Source organism: Botryllus schlosseri, chromosome 6 (genome assembly GCF_051294905.1).
Source record: "Botryllus schlosseri isolate E-star chromosome 6, Bs_hap1, whole genome shotgun sequence".
NCBI lineage: Eukaryota > Metazoa > Chordata > Ascidiacea > Stolidobranchia > Styelidae > Botryllus > Botryllus schlosseri.
This window is the reverse complement of record NC_137241.1, coordinates 28889416-28910987: the sequence shown is the minus strand read 5'-3', so window position 1 is coordinate 28910987 and position 21572 is coordinate 28889416. Positions and strand designations below refer to the sequence as shown.

The window sequence follows — 21572 nt, the reverse complement described above, 5'->3', positions numbered from 1 at the left end:
AAATTTGTAGAGTTTATGTCTGCTATCAAATCACTGCTGGAACAATTTGCACCTCTACAGCGCCTTTCGAGAAGTCAAAGAAAATTGAAGCGAAATCCGTGGATGACCACAAAGCTGATTCAACTCATCCGTAAACGTAACCGGTGGCATAACCGAATAGACACCAAGAACTGCCCAGAAGATGAACGAGAAAGATTTCGACGTTTCAGGAATCGCACCGTGCATCTCATTTCCAAGGCAAAAGCAAAGTACAATGAGAGATTTTTCAACAGACACATAAAGGACACTCGAAAAACATGGTCAGGACTTAACTCTCTCCTACATCGAAAAAAAGGCCATAAGTCTGTTTCGGAAATTGTGAATTCGGATACCGGAAACAAACTTTCAGACCCGGCGGCCATCGCGAATCACTTCAATGAATATTTTTGTAACGTAGGCCCAAATATTGCTTCTTCTATTACAAAACCTGTGTCGGCCAGGTCAGAGGTGAGATCGATATCCCAGTCAATTGTGCTTGAACCTACGACCAAATACGAAGTAGAAGTAGCCATCCACAAACTGAAATCGCACAAGGCCGACGGCTATGACCAAATCCCATCATGGTTTTTAAAAATGATAAGCCTGCATATCGGTCAATATATGGCCCATTTTTTCAACTTCATGATAGAAAATGGAGTCTACCCAAGCTATCTAAAAAAAGCCAGAGTAGTCCCTGTACACAAAGCTGGGGATAGAACTAATGTCACCAACTACCGTCCGATATCCGTTCTCCCATGCATCGGGATTGTATTCGAAAAGTTGCTCCTCTCCCGCCTGTCCTCATTCCTCGCCAAAATGTCTGTCATTTCCCCTCAACAATTTGGCTTCCGAAACAAACACCAAACCGCTCATGCCCTCCTAACAGTGGCCGAACAGTACTATGATATCTCAGAGAAGCGAAATGTGGGATGTAGCATTTTTCTCGACCTAAAAAAAGCGTTTGACTGCGTAGATCATAAAATTCTCATCTCGAAATTGGCGCGTTACGGACTTCGGGGCCCACAACTTGAGCTCATGAAAAGTTACCTCACTGGACGCCAACAAATGGTTGCGATCTCAGACACCTTGTCCTCTCCTCACCCGGTGACCTGTGGTGTGCCCCAGGGCTCAGTACTTGGACCGGTCCTTTTCACCTTATATGTCAATGACATTTTTGAAACCTCCTCATTGAACACCACACTGTTCGCTGATGATACTCACCTCCTCTCTTCCGCATCTTCGACGGCAGAGCTGGATGCCCTGACTGGTGACCAAATGCCCAAAGTCCATGAGTGGACGGCCCAGAACAACCTTTGCATAAACGCCTCGAAATCGCAATTGCTGACAGTCAATTCAAAAAATAACCTAACCGTTAATATCGCTGGTCAGCCCGTTTCCAACACAGATAATGCCAAATATCTCGGAGTTTTACTGGACTCGAACATGTCCTGGAAGAGTCATATTCAATCCCTAGAAACTAAATTATCACCGAAGTGCGGCCTGTTCTACAGCCTTGGGCGCTTCATGCCAGCATGGGTTCTCCTGATACTCTTTAAATCCTTAATCCAATCGAAGTTACATTATGGCATCCTCTGTTGGGGGGCTGCCAGTAAAACTGCACTCAAGCCACTGCAGAAACTACAGCATAAAGTGCTCCGAATCATAGCTAGGGCCCCAAAGGGGCCTGGCTGCCCATCCAATAAGTCGCTGCTGAAGAGATTCGGCGTCCTAAACATAGAAGATATGCGGAAACTAGAAATCGCCAAGTTTATGTATCAGTTTCACTGCGGTCGTTGCCCCGAATATTTCAATGACTTCTTTACCTCTGAATCAAAAGCGCACAAGTACAACACACGCGCGTCCACGTCGTCCAAATATCATATGATCGACCGAAAAGATCATCGCTCCATCAAATATGCCGGACCTGATGTGTGGAACAGTATCCCGCCGGCCATCCGACAGTCGACGAGCATGTCCACATTCAAGTCGAAATACAAGCAATTACTACTAAATAAATACAGTCCATCCTCAAGATTACCGGACCACGACTGACCTATCGATCTCGCTTCCAATGACATGCCGCCCTATTTCTTGTCGCTTTCTTTTTCTATACTGTATTCTTTACTTTCATTCAGTGTGCATGCCTCCTCTTTACTACGCCTAGGCCAAGGTGGGTGTCCGATCCCATTGACAAATCCAAGTCGCTTCGACATCTTCCTGTCTATTCATTGTATCGCATTTTTTGTGGTGTATTGAACTGATAAAATTGCTAATAAACCAATGATGATGAAAAAAAAAATACCTTCGCTGGAATTCATTTAGTCCTCGACGCAGAAAAATTAACCTCATAGGCACACTCGTGCATAGAGCGTTGATGATATGTTCGGGTAACAAACTGAGTTTAGAACTTGACTACATCCGAAAAATCTTACTGGATAACGGTTACCCTGAACACGTCATCAGCCGCGGCATGGAGAGGAAATTAACGCAATTCAACGCAGAAAAACGAACAGAGCCCACCGCGCGAACAATAAAAGATGTTTATATCCATCTACCTTGGATTGGCCCCATTTCCACCCGCTTTGAAAAACAATTGATTTCTGCTGTCAGTAAGTGTTACGACATAGTCAAAACCAATGTGATTTTTACAACAACACAACTGCTCCCTTCAACACGCAAAGACATGCTTCCTGCACTTCAACAAAGTAATGTAGTGTACGAATATAGGTGCCACTGTGATTGTGGCTACGTGGGAAGAACTTCAAGACGTCTGCAGGACCGCATAAACCAACATGTCCCCAGATTTATCAGAATACGTGCGTCACGCTCAGTGAAAAGCTCACCCTTAACTCATCCACTTAAGATTGATGCTGATCGCTCAAAGGCCATTAATTCTGCCATCGGCAAACATCTGTTGGATAATCCGATTTGTGCGAATAATTATCGAGACGACCGATTTCGAATCGTAGAGCGTTCACAATTCCATTTGCGTGCCTTGGAATCAACTTTTATCAAAATACACCAACCAAAACTCTGTCAACAAAAGTAGTTCGTGTACCACTTAAAAATAGTACATTGAACGCTCTCTCTTTCATGCTGGTGACGTCATATTTTGTGATACGATTGTTGATATACAATGTTCTTTCCAATTCTCTACTAGTTGCTGACGATTACCCCTGACGAGTGTCAGCCGAAAATATTCGGGTTCATTTCAATATGAATATACTATTTAATTGTATATTGAAGTTCTGTACCTCCAAGAAGCTCTTCAAGTAATCGATTACGTAATCGCGTAATCTCGCGGAAGGCAATTCACTTCCAATTCTACATAACATAGTAACTATTTTATGTATCTCCATGCTATTGAAGTGGTATCAACCCCAGTGGCTTGTTAATCAACGCCAGTGGCTTGTTATATGTAACTTGCAACTGCATAACGGATTCGTAAGTATACACATATTGGCTTATTCGACACTGCCCAATGCCCATTGCCCATATACGCTCGAGAAGTCATTTCATGTGATACATTATTGCTTTATTTCACATCAATTTGAACTGTATTCTACACGGCTAATATTCCATGTATGATCAACAGAAGTCATAGAAGCCAACAGTAACTTCGTGTGCCATCTAAACAGATATATAACTGCCTCTATATGATGTTGTTATTACAGGCTCTGGTACCAAAATAGCCTAACTCTCACGCTTAATTGTGTAGTGTTAGGGCTGCCGTCGGCGTTGTTACACAATACTAAACCCCATAATAGGGATATTGATGAATATGCCAGGATAATGGCCAACCATATGTACAATTTGCAATTGCCTGAAGCTATTGTACATCTGTTTGAAGCCGCAACGAGTCGGATGAACTTACGCAGTCATGATTTTCACGTAATAAGGTATTGCTTTCTTTCACGTCGATTCGAAACATCTCTGTGCTAATCTTCGATATAAGGACTTTCATAGAATAGTATGACCAACAACAAGTCATAGAAGATAACTGTAATTGGTTATATGACGTCTCGAACGGAAGATACAATGGTTTATATTCCAGGCGTTCATTCACGCGAACATATAATTAAAAATTCAATTTTGCGGGAAACGTTTTTGCGTGTTCAATCTGCATTTCAAGCAGGATATACATTGATATAATATGTTGTACATGGTCTTATGTATGCGTAATGCGTATTAATAATAGCTATCCATATAAATCAATTGTTACAGTTTAGAAAGTAGTGCAGGTCGAGCTATCTTAGAATAAGTAACGACTCCTCCGTATTAAACAATCGCGGTCCAGTATACTGGTCCGCCGGTCGCAAAGGGTTAATTGGTCAATGGTCATGCATGTTGTCGATTTTTGCAAGATGCTATTTTTGTTCAAATCCAAGATTTATCAATTACAGCCATTTTAAATACCACTAAAATATAATAACAAAGTTGAAATAAAGGCACTTACAACTAATCAAGAAATCATAATTTTGTTCAATGGCGCTCAACCTAACAGAAGAAGGTAGAAGTTATTATGTTACACTATAGATACGTGAGCACATAACATCACAAATGCGTTTTAAATGCGGAACCCTTGCCAACATCAATGTGTAAAGTGTGAAATGAAAACGAAGTGTTCAAAAGCGTTGTGTGGAACCAGATGATATAAGAAACTGATACTGAGTGCTCAAATCATCATGCCCAGCCCTAGTGATAAGTGATGGCAGCATGTGCAGCATTTCACAACGTATGTATAAGGAATATGCAATGATCGCATAAGTAACGGTTTCATTTTTACCAAACTCAGCTTCCAGCTTAAAACACCGGGACCGCGAGATGGCGCTATGCAACCGTAATCTTATCGCAATCTTTTGCAAATCGAACACCGCAAGAAGGCGCTAATAAGTTTAAATCCGTGGATTCATACGACACTGTGACGTCACAATGATGCGGGAGTAAGGAACCTGTTCGGAGTGTGACGTCACAGCTGTACAGAAGTCAATTTCCCGCTCTTTTCCGGAACTTCATCTCCGAGAAGCGCAGGTACAGGTCGATGTTGGAACCATCATACAACGCAAATCCCTTGACGTCTGTTTTGTGGAAGTTTCCGTTCAGGTTGCTGTGGTAGCAACTCCTATACCACCAGGCTCCTTCGCAGTAAGAAGCGCAATTCCCTAACGAAGCTTCGTGATCCGCGTCCTTCGTCGAGAATTGTTGATTGTCGTGATATGCGAGACGATCTCCGACGGTTGCATTCCCGGAGTATCCGGATACGTGCAGTCTGTAGTTGTCGGAACCGGGGTCGATAAGGAAGTTGCTGGAGAATGAGTATTGAATTGAAAATCTAATATTGATTGAAGCCCCGCAAACAAGGCATTAAAGACATTGATTTGAGGCTAGTGAACGGGCTAGTGAACGATCCTTTTTGCAAAAGATTGTCGGACAATGGTGTTATACTCTTCTGTAATGATTGAGGTACGTGATCAAGTTCCAATCAACTATTAATCAGACATATACGACTTTGGTTTAACAAATGGAAATATTTCTAAAATGCTTGCTGGTGTCATAAGACACAAATCGTAATTCACATCAACCGAGGTCTGCATGCTCTGAGTTTTGCGATGGCATTTACGTCGCCAGATAGAAATGAACTTGTATCAATAGTAACTCGAAATGCATTTATCATTTTCGACGTTGGTTGTGGTTGGTTGTGGTCAGTAACGCAAATCTTACCTCTTCAAGGGTTATTAAAGTATGGATTGCAAAATATATATGTTTGGGTCGACACGGTGCCAGAGCTATCTGTTACGATGTATGTAATATTTGTAGAATTTATTCCAAAAATCCTGCGATAGCTTTTACAAATGTAAGGTCACGGTGTTGGGTACTAGAGCTAATAATCTTTATCATGAGAATTGATGATAATATTTGCCCGACTGTTTTTTTTCTGGAAAACATGGTCGAAGACCGTCGGGATGAACTACTGTAGGGACTAGGGACGAGCAACGAGCGAGTTCACGTCTACGAGACTCGTTCATTTCGAGGCCAACCCCTTCTGCGTCGGGTCACATGAAGACGGAAAGTTTTGGTCAACAAACGGCTGATAAAATGCGGTGCCAAAACATAAGCGTCGACAAAATTTTGGCCAAAAATGGCCGATTCATTCGATATGGATATGCTCCATTGTCAGCACGGAATAGTCCCGTTCTTGCAACCTGAGTAGACCAGGGGTGTCAAACTCAACGGGCGTCGCGGGTAGGATTCAAGACTTCAGATCGCTCGCGGGCCGCACCTAAATTCCCCATTCCCAAAATACCTCAAAATCCATGCCTTATTTATCATTTGAATACTCCATTAATCAGCGTATATACACAATAGTGTGTTACATTATAATACGGATCATGGGGTTCTATTCTAGCTGCACCTTTTATTCTTAAACAGTGGAATTGGCAATGATACGATGATTGGGCGGATGAGTAGAGTTATAAGCCTATAAAGCAGTGGCTCTAACGATGGTTTAAGTTGGCATATTTCTATGCTTCCTTCGTTTTAGTGATATATTGGCATCAACCGTGCGAATGCGTTGTGGGGAATGGAAACACGGTCGTTGGAATTTGCTTCATAGTATTATATCGCGAATCGAGTTTCTCTAGAGGCTGGAGACCTCTAATATATTTTCCATGTAACCTGCATATCAGGGTTCTTGGCGTTTTCCCTTCTGTGAATAAACTAATCTTTCGTCAATGAAATGAGTTCGCACTTTCTTGCCTGCTCGGAATTGGGTCTCAAAGTCAGCGACCTGGTACTAATGATGACTAGAAACCACAACGCCCTAGTCTGGTGGTTATAATGTTGCCCATAAACTATTAAACATGCTCGACATGTGCTATCTTGAAGGACTAAATATTGGTTATATTTCTTACTAAAAATCTCAACATATTTTAGAAATGTTCTGGATATGACAAGCATTTATCAATCTACTCAAAATGGCTTCGCGGTCGGATGAAATCACCTGACGGGCCGGATGCGGCCCGCGGGCCGTATGTTTGACACCCCTGGAGTAGACAGTAGTACAGCTGCGACACGCAAAGGAATTTAATTCACCATAATTTGAAATCGCGTGCGTCAGACATATTTTGTAGAGCTGTGTTGGATAGAATTGTTGTGTGCGCGTTCTGTATGTCATGCATGTCCGTCACATCATAGCATACTACTGTAATATTTATGGGTGAGGCTCGGGTCGCGAGATGCCACAAAAACTCAGATTTTGGTGGTAGTCTAAAAAACTGCTTTAACTTTATTAAACTGTCATGAATTCCCAAGTTAGATTGAGCTAGAGAGCAGAACACACAGTATCGTGAGTTTATTTGCTCTTACCACATAATCTCGAGACGGAAAATGGGAAATCGAAAAAAAAGTTGGAGCAACGTATAATAAGGTAGCGAGCTCTAAAGTGCCTACTCTCCTTGATCATTTGGACCTTATATGCCAAGACATAAGGCAAAAGCCTCAACACAAACAGGTGAGTTATTCACACTTCCGACATACTGGAGCCTCCTAGACCTTTTTGTCAGCTCTCAAAATCTCAATATTTTGTCCAGCAAGCATTTTTCACTCCCGAAAAATACGCTGTATGTTGGATAGGAGTGCAGAAAAGACTTCAAAACCTGGTCATCCAAGCACTAGTAGAAGGGTTTTAGTGAAATAGTTGAAATCAAAACGAGCGAAAATAGTAGCCTATTTCATGAGACACTTAATAGCTTAAGATAGATAGCAGCCAATTTGTTGAACATCTGAGCAAATAGATGTTGCATTTTCATCTTCTTTTTGTATAACAATATTCGGTTAGTTTGTGCGAATGAAATTTATTTTACAAAAAAAGTGCGAATGAAGCTCAAAAAGGTTGAAAAGCACTGCTTTAGAAGATTCAAATGATAATGTATGATCACTAATGAACAACAATACAATCACATTTTGTAGATTTCAGTGTGGCACATATTTTGATTTTATTAATGTTAAGAGGTTTCTGTGTTACTCAAGTATAGTTGAATAGGTGGTGTCTAGCAAACATATTCCAATTTGTTTTTTGTAATGATCAAAGTGTGTGAAATGGTGCGAACGGATTAAGCATTAATCAAGCGGCGGTATGTCAATTCACCTAGTGTGATATCTTGACACCGGGTAATGTGTGAAAGTGTTTCAATTCTCACCGCAGATTACGATGATAAAGTATTGTACCGGTTATTGTTCAACAAAGGAAATTGTTGTTTCATCTTTAGTCTTGGTTACTGGAGACAATTACATTTGTAAAATATTTCCTGATGTCCACAATACGCTGCGTGGTTTTTTACGAACACGGCTTAATCTTCCCAATCAAACCATTTCAGACATGTTAATCTAGTTTTACAAATCGATATGTTAATAACAATGTTTCTGAAAAGTTTGTTGGTATCGTAATAACCTTCAACACAACCCTGGTCTACTAATGTCATAATTTAATAATCAAGTCATGATCGACTATTACAAAATCTCATATGTCAAAATCAATGTGTCAATTCATATGTTTACATCGTGAAAATTTTCAATATAACACCTGCGTTCGATTGTAAGAAATGAATTCTGAACTACGTTGGTCAGACATTCAAATCTCGTATACTCAAATGTAATGTGTTAATCTCAAACCGCACACCGAGTAGTATTTACTTTGGTTTATAAAATATACCGAGTAGTAATTACTTTATCTTACAGAATAGTAACGACTTTTACAGTTGAACAAAAAAGACGATTTGGCGGTATATGACTACAACCGGACTTGCTATGGATTTTAGATTGTAGCGATTGTATGTACTCGCGTAATCTTGTCTTCTTTCTGTACGGGTACTGTCTAGTTGGTCTGGTAAGTTACAAACGGATTTACTTGACAAGGTTTTCATGATTGACTCTTTTGAGTATGGTAAGATGTTAAAATTTCGAGGCGTAATACTATTTCCATTAACTCAATTGTGACAAAAAAATTCCCAGATAACTTGTTCAAGGCTTCTTTTGTTTCAAATCAACATGTGAATAATCAGTTATTGTGACAAGTTGAAATATCGTACCGAAGTTGTGAGTGGGAACAGTACGCGATTGTGTAAGTGTGAAGACAGCGAGATGGTGATCATGTGAATAAATTAATCTGAAACGCAGTGGAGTGAAAGTTTGCCCAACCTGTCTGGCAATCCTACTTCAAATCGCGATGTGACAAAGTAGGTTGAAATATTCCGATTCAACTCATCGCATTGCAACTCGATCGCGTTATGTGCAAGCGGTTGTCAAGTTGGAAATGTTTTCAACAACGGGCAATATTTCATTAATTGACTCTATTTTGTGTAGTAACACATTAAAATATCGCGATAGTATTTACTGAAACTGACAAACGGAAAACCAACTCGCGAATACAGTTGTAAGGTTTCATTACTTGTTTCAAATCAATGTGCGTATAATTTCGAAATATGGGTGGGTTGAAAGTTGGTAGTCATGTTTGTCAATCCTATTTCAATTCACACTATGCCAAAGTCAAAATATTTCATTTTTGATTATCTCAGTTTACCTGTGGTACATCTGACGAATGGATTTAAAGTTGGCAAATTACCAAAATGATTGAATATTATCGGGTTAGAGATAGTTGGTATTGATTCTATAAGTGTTAAAACAGCGGCGTGGAATGTGTGAATGATCCGGAAACGGAGTTGAAAGTTGGTCAAGTCAAGTAATATTCAGTTTCAAAAGGATTGTACTCTTAAAAAGATTCGAGTTATACCAACAATTGACAATTTGTGGGTACTCAAGTCGTTGCTGTTGTGGTTCTGTTATTCCTTACCCTTGTGAGCGATCGTGGGATTTTACAATTATTTCACACCTATTTGAGTATGCGGTAACCTCACAAAGGATTAGGGTTAGGACGGAAATAAGCGACAATTTGTTACTATTCAAGTTACCGACACTGGTGGTTCTGTTAGTCGTTACTTATTAAATCTTACCAGCGAAATCAAGTTCTGTGACAAACTGATTACTAAAATTTCACCGCGTGAGCGATCGGTATGGCTATGACACCAAGTCGTGAAAGATGACTATGTCTGAGGTGTTATCTTGTAGGCCAGGGGTGGGCAAACTTTTGAGCTCGCAGGCCGCATTCAATATCTGAATCCATTCGCGGGCCGCACTATATAAAATTGGGATTATTAACCAAAACGCAATATTGATATTTGATTACATAGTGAGGACATGGAGATAATATATGTGCTTATTTAAAACAAGCCAAACATTGCTTTGATGATATCGTACACGCAGGGCCGTAACAGCACTTCGTCAGGCCCCCCAAAAAAAACTTTGGTCGTGGGCCCTCCATAGGGTTATCGACCGAACTTCCGAGGGGCTTCGCCCCCCAGACCCCCCTCCGGCGATACACTGTTTACCGCTATTTATCATATTCATTGGGAGTTTGTTTAGTGAATCAGCTTTTGTCGCCTAAGCGCGCGAAGCTCGGGAAATTTATAGAATTCATGATTGAATCGGTCAGTATGATCGGGAATTACATATATTGTTATCAATTTTTATCTTCTCTCTGCTCGCGTAATCAGATTTGCCGGTAGAGCTGAGTGAGGTGTGTTTGAAAAGGTAGGACCACTCAATAATATTTAAACATGTTCAGGCGTATACCTGTTGGCAGGAACGAAAGAGCACCTCGTCAGGCCCCCACAAACGTGAGTCTTGGGCTCCCATAGGGTGATAAAACGACCCCCATCACGTTGTTCGCGTTTGTCACGAAATCGTCTGTAGGCCTACTGTATTGTGAGCCAGCGCGAAGCGCGAAAATTTTCGATAATTTATGATAAAATCGGTCAATCAGATCGGCGATTGCATATATATTATGCTATCAATTTATTGTCCTCTCTACTCACGTAATTAGATTTACCGGTAGAGCTGAGCGAAGTGTCTTGAAAACGGGAGGGCCCGTAAATAATAATTAACATCTTCGGGCGGGCGGACCCGTTGATATGACTTCGTTACATGATGTTATTTCGTGACTTCCAGTCTGCTATATCAAAAAATATAGAATCGCCCAAACGTAGGCTTCTAAACTAAGAGACGCACACGATTTCAAATTGGTATTTCTTCACCTGGCATAATTTTTTCCCAGCGGAATGGTATTTGTCTTGTGAGGAACATTCGGCGCCAGTCATTTAGGCGCCTATAAACAATTAAACCTATATGTGTATTTTGTATAGGCTATATAGGCCTATAACGAAGTCTTCGGTCAGCATAAGGGCATAGACCTTTTCGGCCAAGGTTTTCTCGCTGCCGATCGTTCTGGCACACTTCTTGGTATGTATGTCTTGGTGGGTCGTGGCGCGGTAATGGCCCAATACCCAATAATAAAGATAAATGACTACTCGAATTCGCGCGCAGCGCGAAAAAAATTGCATACATTTTCAAAAAATACTCTATGATTTATGCTAATTCACAAAATAATTTTGGGCCCCTTCGAGCTCGGGCCCCTCCAATTGGGGGGTTTGGGGTGCGGTAGTTACGGTGCTGCGTACACGCGTCAGAAACATAGTGGCGAGATTTCATAGGCTTACCGACCTCAATAACCAATTTGTCAAAACTATAGAGATGAAAGTCGGTTGGCCCGATTGTTAGAACAGGATTGAAATTTAAATCTGTGAGCCGCGATCTGTCCACTTCTGCTTCTGGTTCAGTTCCAGGACACACAATGCTGACAGCATCATAACCATGTTTGCTTCAAACACGCTTCTACTATGTGTAGTTAAAATATAAATACCCCAATTCTACGCATACAGACAATGAATCTACCTAAGACACGCCCGAATCGTTTTTATAAACACAACACTGAAAAAAATAAAAATGGAGTGGCCAATCTGAAATCCCACTCGGGATCTAAATTATGTCAATCTCGTTGCAGCTATCCCGCTGTGATATTAAGTATTTACCTTAGATCAGTGGTTCTCAAATTCCCCCCTTATGATGGTGAAGGATTTTGCGCCCCCTTATCGTCATATCACAAAACGCAACCAGGATGCCAGCAAATCCAACGGGTAGTTTGATGGCATGGAAGAGACTGACTGTGGATGAGATACTAAATACAGAGCAATAACTTTGAATTGAAAGTAAATCGCACGGAGCGCGAATTTTTTTTTTCAGTTGAGCTCAGCTTCGCGCCCCCTTCAGATGCCTTCACGCCCCCCAGGGGGGTGCGCCCACCAGTTTGAGAACCACTGTCGTAGAATTATCATGGTGAAATATACTAAGAAAAGTTGATCAAGTCTTTGTATTAATTCGATTTTTAGTACGCATTTTATTAATATTTTTAAAAAGTTTCTTTAGACTCTCGCGGGCCGCACAGAACGGTGTTGCGGGCCGCATGTGGCCCGCGGGCCGTAGTTTGCCCACCCTTGTTGTAGGCGATCGTAGGATTTTACAAATATTTCACACCTTTTTGAAGTGTTAGTATGTGAACGCGGCTATTGTTGGTATTTGAATCGCCGTCTACGCCGGCTCTGTGGCAAACTAATTACCATGCGAGTGATTCCTAGATTTAGCAAACTATTTCACACCCTTTTTTCTGAAAGTACGACATGCCGCTCGCAAGTCTATACCCGAAAGTACGAATCATCGCCGCGTCCATAAGAATAACGATATATCATTGTCGTACTCACCGTAATTTGGAATATACACATTAACTAAGGACCAATCACATGACTATTTACTTACGTACCTACTCAACACCATACGAAGTACGACATGCCAACGCATCCATAAGCCACCACACGAGAGATGTCTATACTCGAAAGTATAACGAAGCCGCGTGCGACCGTGCCCTATACTGAAAAGGGTTACCGTACGACCACAAGACACAATAGCCGCATGCGACCGAGAGGGGGTCAAAAAGGGTGGTCGTGCGAACACGGGATTTCGAAGCCGCGTGCAAGTGATCCCTATACTGAAAAGGGTTACCGTGCGAGAGGGGCCATAAGACGCAATAACCAAATGCCAACGCACCCATAAGACATAAGAGCCGCATGCCAACACGAGTTTCCCAGCCGCATGCGAGCGGACCCATAAGAGCCCCTGCCACATCACGACCGATCTACTATACTACTAAGGTGTGCTATTGCCCAGTGATCACCTTTACCAACCCTCTTGTATGATTTAAATTTAGTGAATATAGTTGAGACGTTTGTTTTCTCACGGATGTGTAGATGGCAGTGTTGGGATCAAGTCACTACCTTCGAGTCACGAGTCATTTCGAGTCATTGCACATTTTGACTCGAGTCAAGTCAAGTCAATCGATTTTCGAATGTGACTCGAGTCAAGTCAAGTCACTCGATTTTTGGAGGTGACTCGAGTCAAGTCAAGTCAAGTCACAATTCAAGTCAAGTTGCCGTTTCGGAGTGTGGGGCATGATTACGTCATTGCATTTCGCTAGCTGTCTGAAATACAGATTGAGTGGTCATTGATTCCGAACCGACGAACGAATATACAGTTAAATATACACGCAATAAGGCGCTGTATCGCTCACATATACGTGGAACTGTTGAACTACGTAAGTAATTGCACAGCCTCAGTTCATAGTTACTAGCCAAAATCGAAAATAGATAATACGAATTGATAAGATGCAATACATTACCAATTTATAAATTGATATGATACAATTCGAGCCTGCGCCAATGGTTGAGGATGGACTATATAAACTATATTCCAATTCAATTTCAATATAATAGGAGGTTTCGTTAAGGTAAGAACAGAAATAGACATCTTGCTATTAAATTACGTCACTACTAATTTACGACAACGTAAGCTTCGATCACTTCGTTTGCGGTCAATATATTTGTGACAGAAGAATGGAGGCTCAGTAAAACGCACAATCATTGAATGACTGGTCGCTATCACGGGTGCCACCAGCGTTTCGCGAACAATCCGAACAGATGCAAGATACAATGATTTATATCGACACCGATGACTTAACAATTGTTGACTTGAAATTGACTCGTGAATTTTGCTCCGAGTCACGAGTCAATCCACGTTTCTGATACGCCGAGTCAAGTCAAGTCAAGTAATTTTAGCAAAGTGACTCGAGTCAAGTCAAGTCATACGACAAAGGTGACTCGAGTCAAGTCATGACTCGAGTCATACCAACACTGGTAGATGGTAGTGTATTGTAACATTACAACTTCTCACGGATGTGTAGATGGTAGTGTATTGTAACATTACAACTTCTCACGGATGTGTAGATGGTAGTGTATTGTAACATTACAACTTCTCGAGGCTTCGTATTCGATCCTATATTGGCTGATATTAACAGACTGTAGCATATAGCTATACAGTTAGTCGCGTATTTTATTTTCGGTTCTACGTGTGCGTGATAGAGACAACGCCTTCTTGCATGCATATAAAACTTTGTATTTGTTATTTGATGCAAGATAAACGGCAAATTAATCTGTCTTTCTCACAGCTAGCAAAATGTAATGACTTTGAATCGTCACTGATACTTCGAAAATTCAATTTGACTTGAATTGTGACTTGACTCGTGACTCGACTCGACTTGACTTGACTTGACTCGCGTCACCTTCGAAAATCGATTGACTTCACTTGACTCGAGTCAAAATGTGCAATGACTCGAGATGACTCGAAGGTAGAGACTTGATCCCAACACTGCCAACCACTGCTGATTTGTGAAATGAACCAAAATGCCAAATGCCAATACCAACGATTCATATTCACCTGTATTTAGCAACCCAATAAACCCCATCTCTCGTGATCATTTTGATTTTCATCTCCATATTCCCTCTCTTGGTCATTTGGTGCATTGCTTCCAGCCCTGGAGGAAAGTGGTTGACCATTATGACCATGCGAAACAGTGGAAAACGACAGTTGAGCATGGGAGACTTCAGCATGTGACTTTAGAACTCAAAAACTTGCCCTATCCTGAAACATAACGCTGAAATTAACCCCTGTGTATTAGGGCTCTTCAAAAATGACTTTTTACTCAAATCGTACTGGCTACTTGATAAAATTGTTAGGTTAGCTAATTTAAGCCTACACACAAAATTTGGTTCAATTCCAGCCAGTAACCGCTTTGCTACAGGAGAAGAAAGTTTCTATTTATTATATAAAAATGATTAAGAAAAAATTTGAAAATTTTCTGTTCACCCCATGAAAGTGTTAGGCTGTCTATAAAAACGATGGTCACCAAACTTGGTTCAATTCCAACCACTGGAGGCGGAGTTATTGCTGTCGAAAAATTTGGCTTTGAATAAAATAGTATTTACGGTGACCGATTCTTTGTTTATTTATTATAGTTCTGCTCACCGTAAATACTATTTTATTCAAATCTCAATTTTTCGACGGCAATAACTCCGCTTCCACTGGTTGGAATTGAACCAAATTTGGTGAGCATCGTTTCTATAGACAGCCTAACACTTTCATGGGGTGAACAGAAAATTTTCAAATTTTTTATCATTTGTTTTTAGATAATAAATAGAAACTTTCTTCTTCTGTAGCAAAGCGGTTACTGGCTGGAATTGAACCAAATTTTGTGTGTAGGCTTAAATTAGCTAACCTAACAATTTTATCAAGTAGCCAGTACGATTTGAGAAAAAAAGTCATTTTTGAAGAGCCCTACTGTATATATCTTAACCCCAGGCCTTACACAAACCTAACCCTACATCCAACCCTAACCCACACCTAACCCGTAATTTCACTCACATGCTCTTGTGACGCACTGACGCATGCTATAATGTCACATGTTCATATGTCCACGGATCGAGGAAAGTATATTGCCAGATCATTACAGGTGCAGGAGCTCTTGGCGTTGGCGCAGTGAAACAAATACTCTAAGATTGCTCACTCTAAACTCGCTGCCACTGTCAATTTATCTTTACCATAGATCTGCTACATCACGATCAGATATGGCACCTCTTTGCAACCTCGTGATGTGAGGTTCGGCGCACTTCATGAGATAAAACCGGCCACAAAAGTTACATATAAATGAAAAGTCATACCCAACCAATGATCTCCTCGCAAATCGCCAAATCCATTCACGTAATCATCCCAACCTCTGAAAAAATCTACGTTTCCGTTCATTCTTCGCTGGAAAATCTTTTATGGAGCCGAAAATGTGTCAATTTTTCTACAAAAATCGCTCCTTCAACTTACGGTCCAGTTTCCACCATCGTCAATTACGTCACAAAACACATTCCTCACCCCGACCTCGGGAATAATAACTTGGAAGACACCGCCAGAGTCATTGCGTTCTAATGCTGATTCCAATTTGGCTCCATCACAACTGCTGGTGATTTTTTGAACAACTAGAAATTAAAAAATATGACTGAGCTATTTAATAAGACTGCGGGTATATAAGAATAACAAGTCTCACCACCAGAGTGATTGCGTGCTGTTGCTGATTCCAATTTCGCGCCATTACAACAACTGACGTTGAACACCTGAAGAGCTAGAAATCGTAAAATTCGTATCATAAACATCTCCGGGAGAATGACAGCGATAGAAACCTCACCTTCCTCGATTTTTCTATCCAGGATTTGCTCGACCAGAGTCATGTTAATTTCCCCTTGGGGGCCGGTAGGACCAACTGGGCCAACTCTACCAGGGGGTCCGATGTCGCCGGGTGCGCCGACTGGGCCCTGCGGGCCCGCCTTACCCTGCCTCATAGGCCCCGTGGCGACCAAATCCGTATTTTCGCACCATTGCTGGCACTGGTTGCAGACAATTCCTTTGAAATTAGAGGTTCGTACGTTTGTTGCCCACGTTAACGATGTGTTGAAGGCAATTAAACACAGCAGCAAGGAAATAAAGAATTCCATCTAATGTTACAAACGATGGAAAGCTGCAGAAGTTAGAAGTTAAATAATAGATCAGAAATGTCTTATTGAGATACCACGATATATGTTCCTGTTATAAGGCATCCGATGCGACTTGGAAAAGGCTTTGCGTCAAAACGTCCCATCTGCTACCAGGGCTGACACGATAGTATCTTGGACACGGGAACAGCAACAGATTTGTTTCATGCAACACGTCTACTCTACAGGTGATCGGTAACGGTCAGAGGTGGTCAAAGTAGTCACTGTCGCTACTCAAGTAGAAGTAGAAGTAACGCCGGAATTTCTACTCAAGTATAAGTAGGAGTGGTGGTTCTAAAGTAAGTAAGTAAGTGGGTATTCTACGCTTATTTTTGCCTACAAAACTGAAAACTGTCAAGTCAAAGTAGAGGTAGTCTAACATCATAACTACTTTAAAAGTAGTGCGAGTAGGCAAAATCTACTTCAAGTACTTCAAAAAGTAGAAGAACTTCGTTACTGACCAAACGATGCACTTCTACTTCTTTGAATTACTCAAATAAGTTTTGCCTCCCGTCATTACTTACTCACGTGGTAATGTTTTTAGACGACTTCCACTTCAATAGTTTTTAGCAGAAGACTACTTAATTTATATGGTTTGGATTACTTTATACATTTGGATTCGTACACCTGGTCAAATCTACTTTGCGAAACTACTTACTTGAGTACTTTTGAGACGCATCATTTCTTCTTCCACACGAAGAAGTTTTGTCACGTTTCCTAAATAGCTACTTATACTAGTCAGAAATTAAAGACGTCATAGCTACTTCTACTTGACTAGCAACTCGGGTTGCGTATAAATTAAATGGTGTCTCAAAACATTTTTGCTTCAAATATGTTTCGAACAGTGTTTTAAAAAATGTCATTAAAAACTTGTTTCGTTTTTCAAACGATGCAGAATTATGACATAGTTTTAGCACTTTCAAAAAACATCTAGTATGAGCCTGCGGACAACTTGCAACCGATATCGTTGACGTATACGATGTGGAATGGTTCAAAGATTTTTTTGTCCGTTTATGACAGGAGTCGGAAGCCATTTTCGTCAAAGAAGTCATATTTACTCCATATTTTCAATTGCGAATGTCACTACATTATGACCATACCATTTAAGCATTTGAGACGTCATGTTAAAAAAGCACGTTTTAAACGATATCCATGTTTTAAACATGCTTGTTTTAGATTAAATTTTGTTTAAACTGCAACTGTACTAGCAAAGTTGACTACTTTGATCGCCTCGGCTTACCGCACTTAAGAAATAGAGCGATTCTGGAAGATGTTTTCACCGGAACTAACTTGCTTTAAAAATGCACATTTTGTATGGTCATTGAATATACCAAATCTGATGCCTTTCAAGTCAGAAGTCATCCAGCAGTGCGACCACTGATATTTGCAATGTTTTGTGAGCACTATGTAACTCAAATGAAACAGTCTCTCGTATGGGAGAGAATGTCACCCATACAGAAATAACAGTCATCTATAAGGTTTCGAATTTCACTTCAACTTCGATCCATCCATATTTCATCCGCATGTTACGCGGATTACATGAAATGCCCAGTTTTTATCTTTGTCCCCAATCTTCATGCCAAAGTAATTTTATTAAGGATAAAAACCTTACTTCTATCCATACTTTGTGCTTAACTTGTTTCAAACTGATATACAGACCACAGATATATGAAAATCAGCCAGCAGGCAGATGACATTTGTGATGTTCACATTAATGATTAGATTACACTCACTAGATCCACAATCAGACCCACAATCAGAACAAAACGAAAAGGAATTTGAGATTGCTTGTTGTAGCCAATACTGACAACTGAGGCTGAGAAGATAATTGTTGCCAACAACCAACTATTATGAATTGAATGATGAATCAATGTGACGTCACAGGTAATAGTAATTTTAATAAAGTAGCTTGAAAAATATGGTCGGGGAGTGTAAAACGCTTAAAATGACATTTTTAAACGGCATTTGAGGCAAATAGATGCCAGAAACATCTTTTTACTAAGGAATATGGTATAGGAAATATCAAAAAATCGGCTCAACCAAATTTTTGTTACATGGTGTACGATGTTCATATCAGCTATACGCAGCTTGTAAATTACATTCCTTTCGTGATGTCATAAGCAATTGTTTCTACTCATCATGAACATATTGGTAATGTATCGAGTTTGAGAAACACCAGCTGTGCTAGGTGGTGGTACGATAAGTTGGAGCCCTGATTAGTATTTAGCTTTCCCAATAGGTTGCGGGCTTGTTCATCCATATTTCAAAAGGCCAGAGGTGTAAACCTGCAGGGATACGGTCGCATGCAGCCGTTAAACAATAATTATGCGGTCCCTTACACGTAATTAAATTAGCGTGTGTTGACAGCCGTCAATATGCAATCTGGATTAACGAATCGGTTCATATATCTTTGACAGATTTTAATTATTGTTGTTGTTGCTGTTTATTAATAGAAAAATAAGAAGAAATGAAAATCAGTCAGTGATGGCGTACGTAATGGGTAGAAGACAAAATATCGTAAGAATAGCATTTCAGCACCACGAAAAATATCAAGACTAAAAAAAGGAAATTTCGGAGCGGCGGGAAAATATAACAGTCACGGCTATTCACAAATGTCGGTTGCAGGATAACACAGCGATTTTATTTAAACTTGAAAATCTTATTCACGCTTGAGACGATTCAGGGTGATTTTTTGTTTTTAATATAATAGTGTAATCTTCGCCACGCCGTACATAAGAGAACCGCGGAGGAAAATGATGCACCTCATAAAGAAATACGAAGTCGGAATCGTGTGCGTCTCACGAATGAAGGTTTATCTGCTACGTTTGGGCGATTCCAATATATATTTCGACTATGCCCACAATTAGGGCTGCATTTAAAACAAAAATCAATTTAAAACAAACATGTTTAAAACAAGGCCCTTTTTTAAAACATGTTTTTTAAGCCATGACGTCACGAATTTTCAATTGTAACGTCATAGTAGATTGACATTGACGATTGAAAATATAGGGTAAATCTAGCTCATTTGACGAAATATCTGTACTAATGTTGAGCCGACTAAGGGTTTTAACCATCCCATATCGATATACGTTTGCTCTATCGGGTGGTAATTGTCCGTAGGCTCATACAACATGTTTTTAGGAAAGTATTTACACAATTATGGCATAATTTTACACATTTTTTTAAAAAAGGATTTTGTTTAAAACAAACAACGTTTGTTTTAAATGCAATCCTGATACGACGTCAAAAATAACCACATGCAACAAAGTTATTAATAAAACCGGAAGATGCATCATCATTAATTTTGTGCCCAAAATTTTCGAATACACCCTCTCCATCAACTCTATCAGTTAATCTGACCATACGTGTGCTAAGAATGAATGAATATTTGACAGCAATATATGAAACAACCAATAGTATCAACTGAATTATTTTTCCAGGTACAAAAGGAGTCCAGATAACATTTCCTAACATTTATACTCGCGATTTTTATGCATAGATATAGTAAGCCTCCGGCACAGGTGAAAACTTTTTTACGCAAGGTAGCCTAGCTCAGGAAATCAGTGATGTAACAGAACCCCACCAGGGCTATCCGTGGTGCCAAGTTTCCAGTAGTCAATTTATCGTGAGTATATGGCGGCGAGATGCGCCATGGCGATTCTCCGCCGGAATGCGGTTGTATGCTATATTTCTAATCGAAATACGGCCGGGAATAGCGAAAAGCTTGAACACCCCTGTATTAGACTTACCACCACTGTATTAGGCTTACCATGGAATCAGCGTGTTATGTGGTCAGGGGTGTACGAGTTTCGGGTAAACGTTAAAAGGGTGTACCGCGACGACAAAGGTTGAAGAGCACTGTCATAGATGGATTTATACGGGAGAAATAACCAAAACCAAATCGACTAAAAAAGATTCATGACAAAGACCTAATCGCACTGCATATTATCGCCAATCACAAGCACGCGTATATACATTCTTTAAATTAAAAGATCAATGGACCCATAACAAAATGAGCAGTAATTGGTGTGAGATTAATATACTCCATGTGAACCTGAATTTAGGTAGCCGTATGTTCCACAGTTCTGACTGGATCAGCACTCAATCCTCCCGAATGATCGATTCTACCTCGTTTATCGAACTTTCTGTATCGTGGCCGGTCGTCAGCTTGTCTTTATATAGGCTTACTTCTGTTTTTCTGTCGCCTATCATTTGCTTTTCCCAAGCGTTTGAGCGCAGCGAATGACGCAGTCGAACCGAAGTTCAAGCAAAAAAATACGTACCAAAGAACGTGATGCAATGCTGATTTGATGATGATGAATGATTTGCCGGACAGCTGGCGCATATACGCTCGAGATACTGGGATCGATTCGAAGCATTATAACGTTCCTAAGCGTAGGAGGTTTGGGCTCCCTCCCCCCTGGGTCGCTTGAGTAAATCATATTTTCCACTACTACTACTACTACTATTACTACTACTACTACTACTACTAGCTTTTCTTTTAGCTATTTGAAGAGCTTCTTGGAGGTACAGGAACTTCAATATACCATTGCATAGTATATTCAATTATTCATATTGAAACGAACCCGTCAACAGCCAGTAGAAAATTTGAAAGAACATTGCATATCAACAATCGTATTACGTCAC

The 21572-nt window shown here is 40.4% G+C and overlaps 1 protein-coding gene across 3 annotated transcripts; it reads right to left on the bottom strand.

The window, feature by feature from the left end:
- Positions 1 to 3342: 3342 nt before the first annotated feature.
- LOC145442020 (microfibril-associated glycoprotein 4-like) lies at positions 3343 to 20098 on the bottom strand. 3 transcript variants are annotated; one of them, XR_013915929.1, is made up of 7 exons: positions 16583 to 20089; positions 16445 to 16519; positions 16225 to 16376; positions 16071 to 16167; positions 14791 to 14887; positions 4893 to 5323; positions 3343 to 3481 (listed from the first exon to the last, which is right to left on the bottom strand). XR_013915929.1 is itself a non-coding variant. In XM_080319997.1 (6 exons), the coding sequence occupies exons 1-6, from the start codon at positions 16887 to 16889 to the stop codon at positions 5005 to 5007; spliced, it is 1044 nt and encodes a 347-aa protein (XP_080176123.1). In that variant the 5' UTR covers positions 16890 to 20098; the 3' UTR covers positions 3884 to 5004. The 3 variants fall into 3 exon arrangements, 2 of the variants coding, with proteins under 2 accessions (XP_080176123.1, XP_080176122.1); XM_080319997.1 differs by lacking the exon at positions 3343 to 3481 and having other exon boundaries at positions 3884 to 5323; positions 16448 to 16519; positions 16583 to 20098; XM_080319996.1 differs by lacking the exon at positions 3343 to 3481 and having other exon boundaries at positions 3884 to 5323.
- Between the last annotated feature and the right edge of the window lie 1474 nt (positions 20099 to 21572).

Excerpts from the sequence above, each read along its gene's own strand:
- LOC145442020 (XM_080319996.1), bottom strand. The coding sequence starts at position 16,889 with ATGGAATTCTTTATTTCCTTGCTGCTGTGTTTAATTGCCTTCAACACA. Across the intron at positions 16,377-16,444 it reads AGCACGCAATCACTCTGGTG|TTGTTCAAAAAATCACCAGC; the intron begins GTGAGACTTGTT and ends TTTAATTTCTAG. Across the intron at positions 5,324-14,790 it reads TATTGGGTTGCTAAATACAG|CAACTTCCTTATCGACCCCG; the intron begins GTGAATATGAAT and ends CTCATTCTCCAG.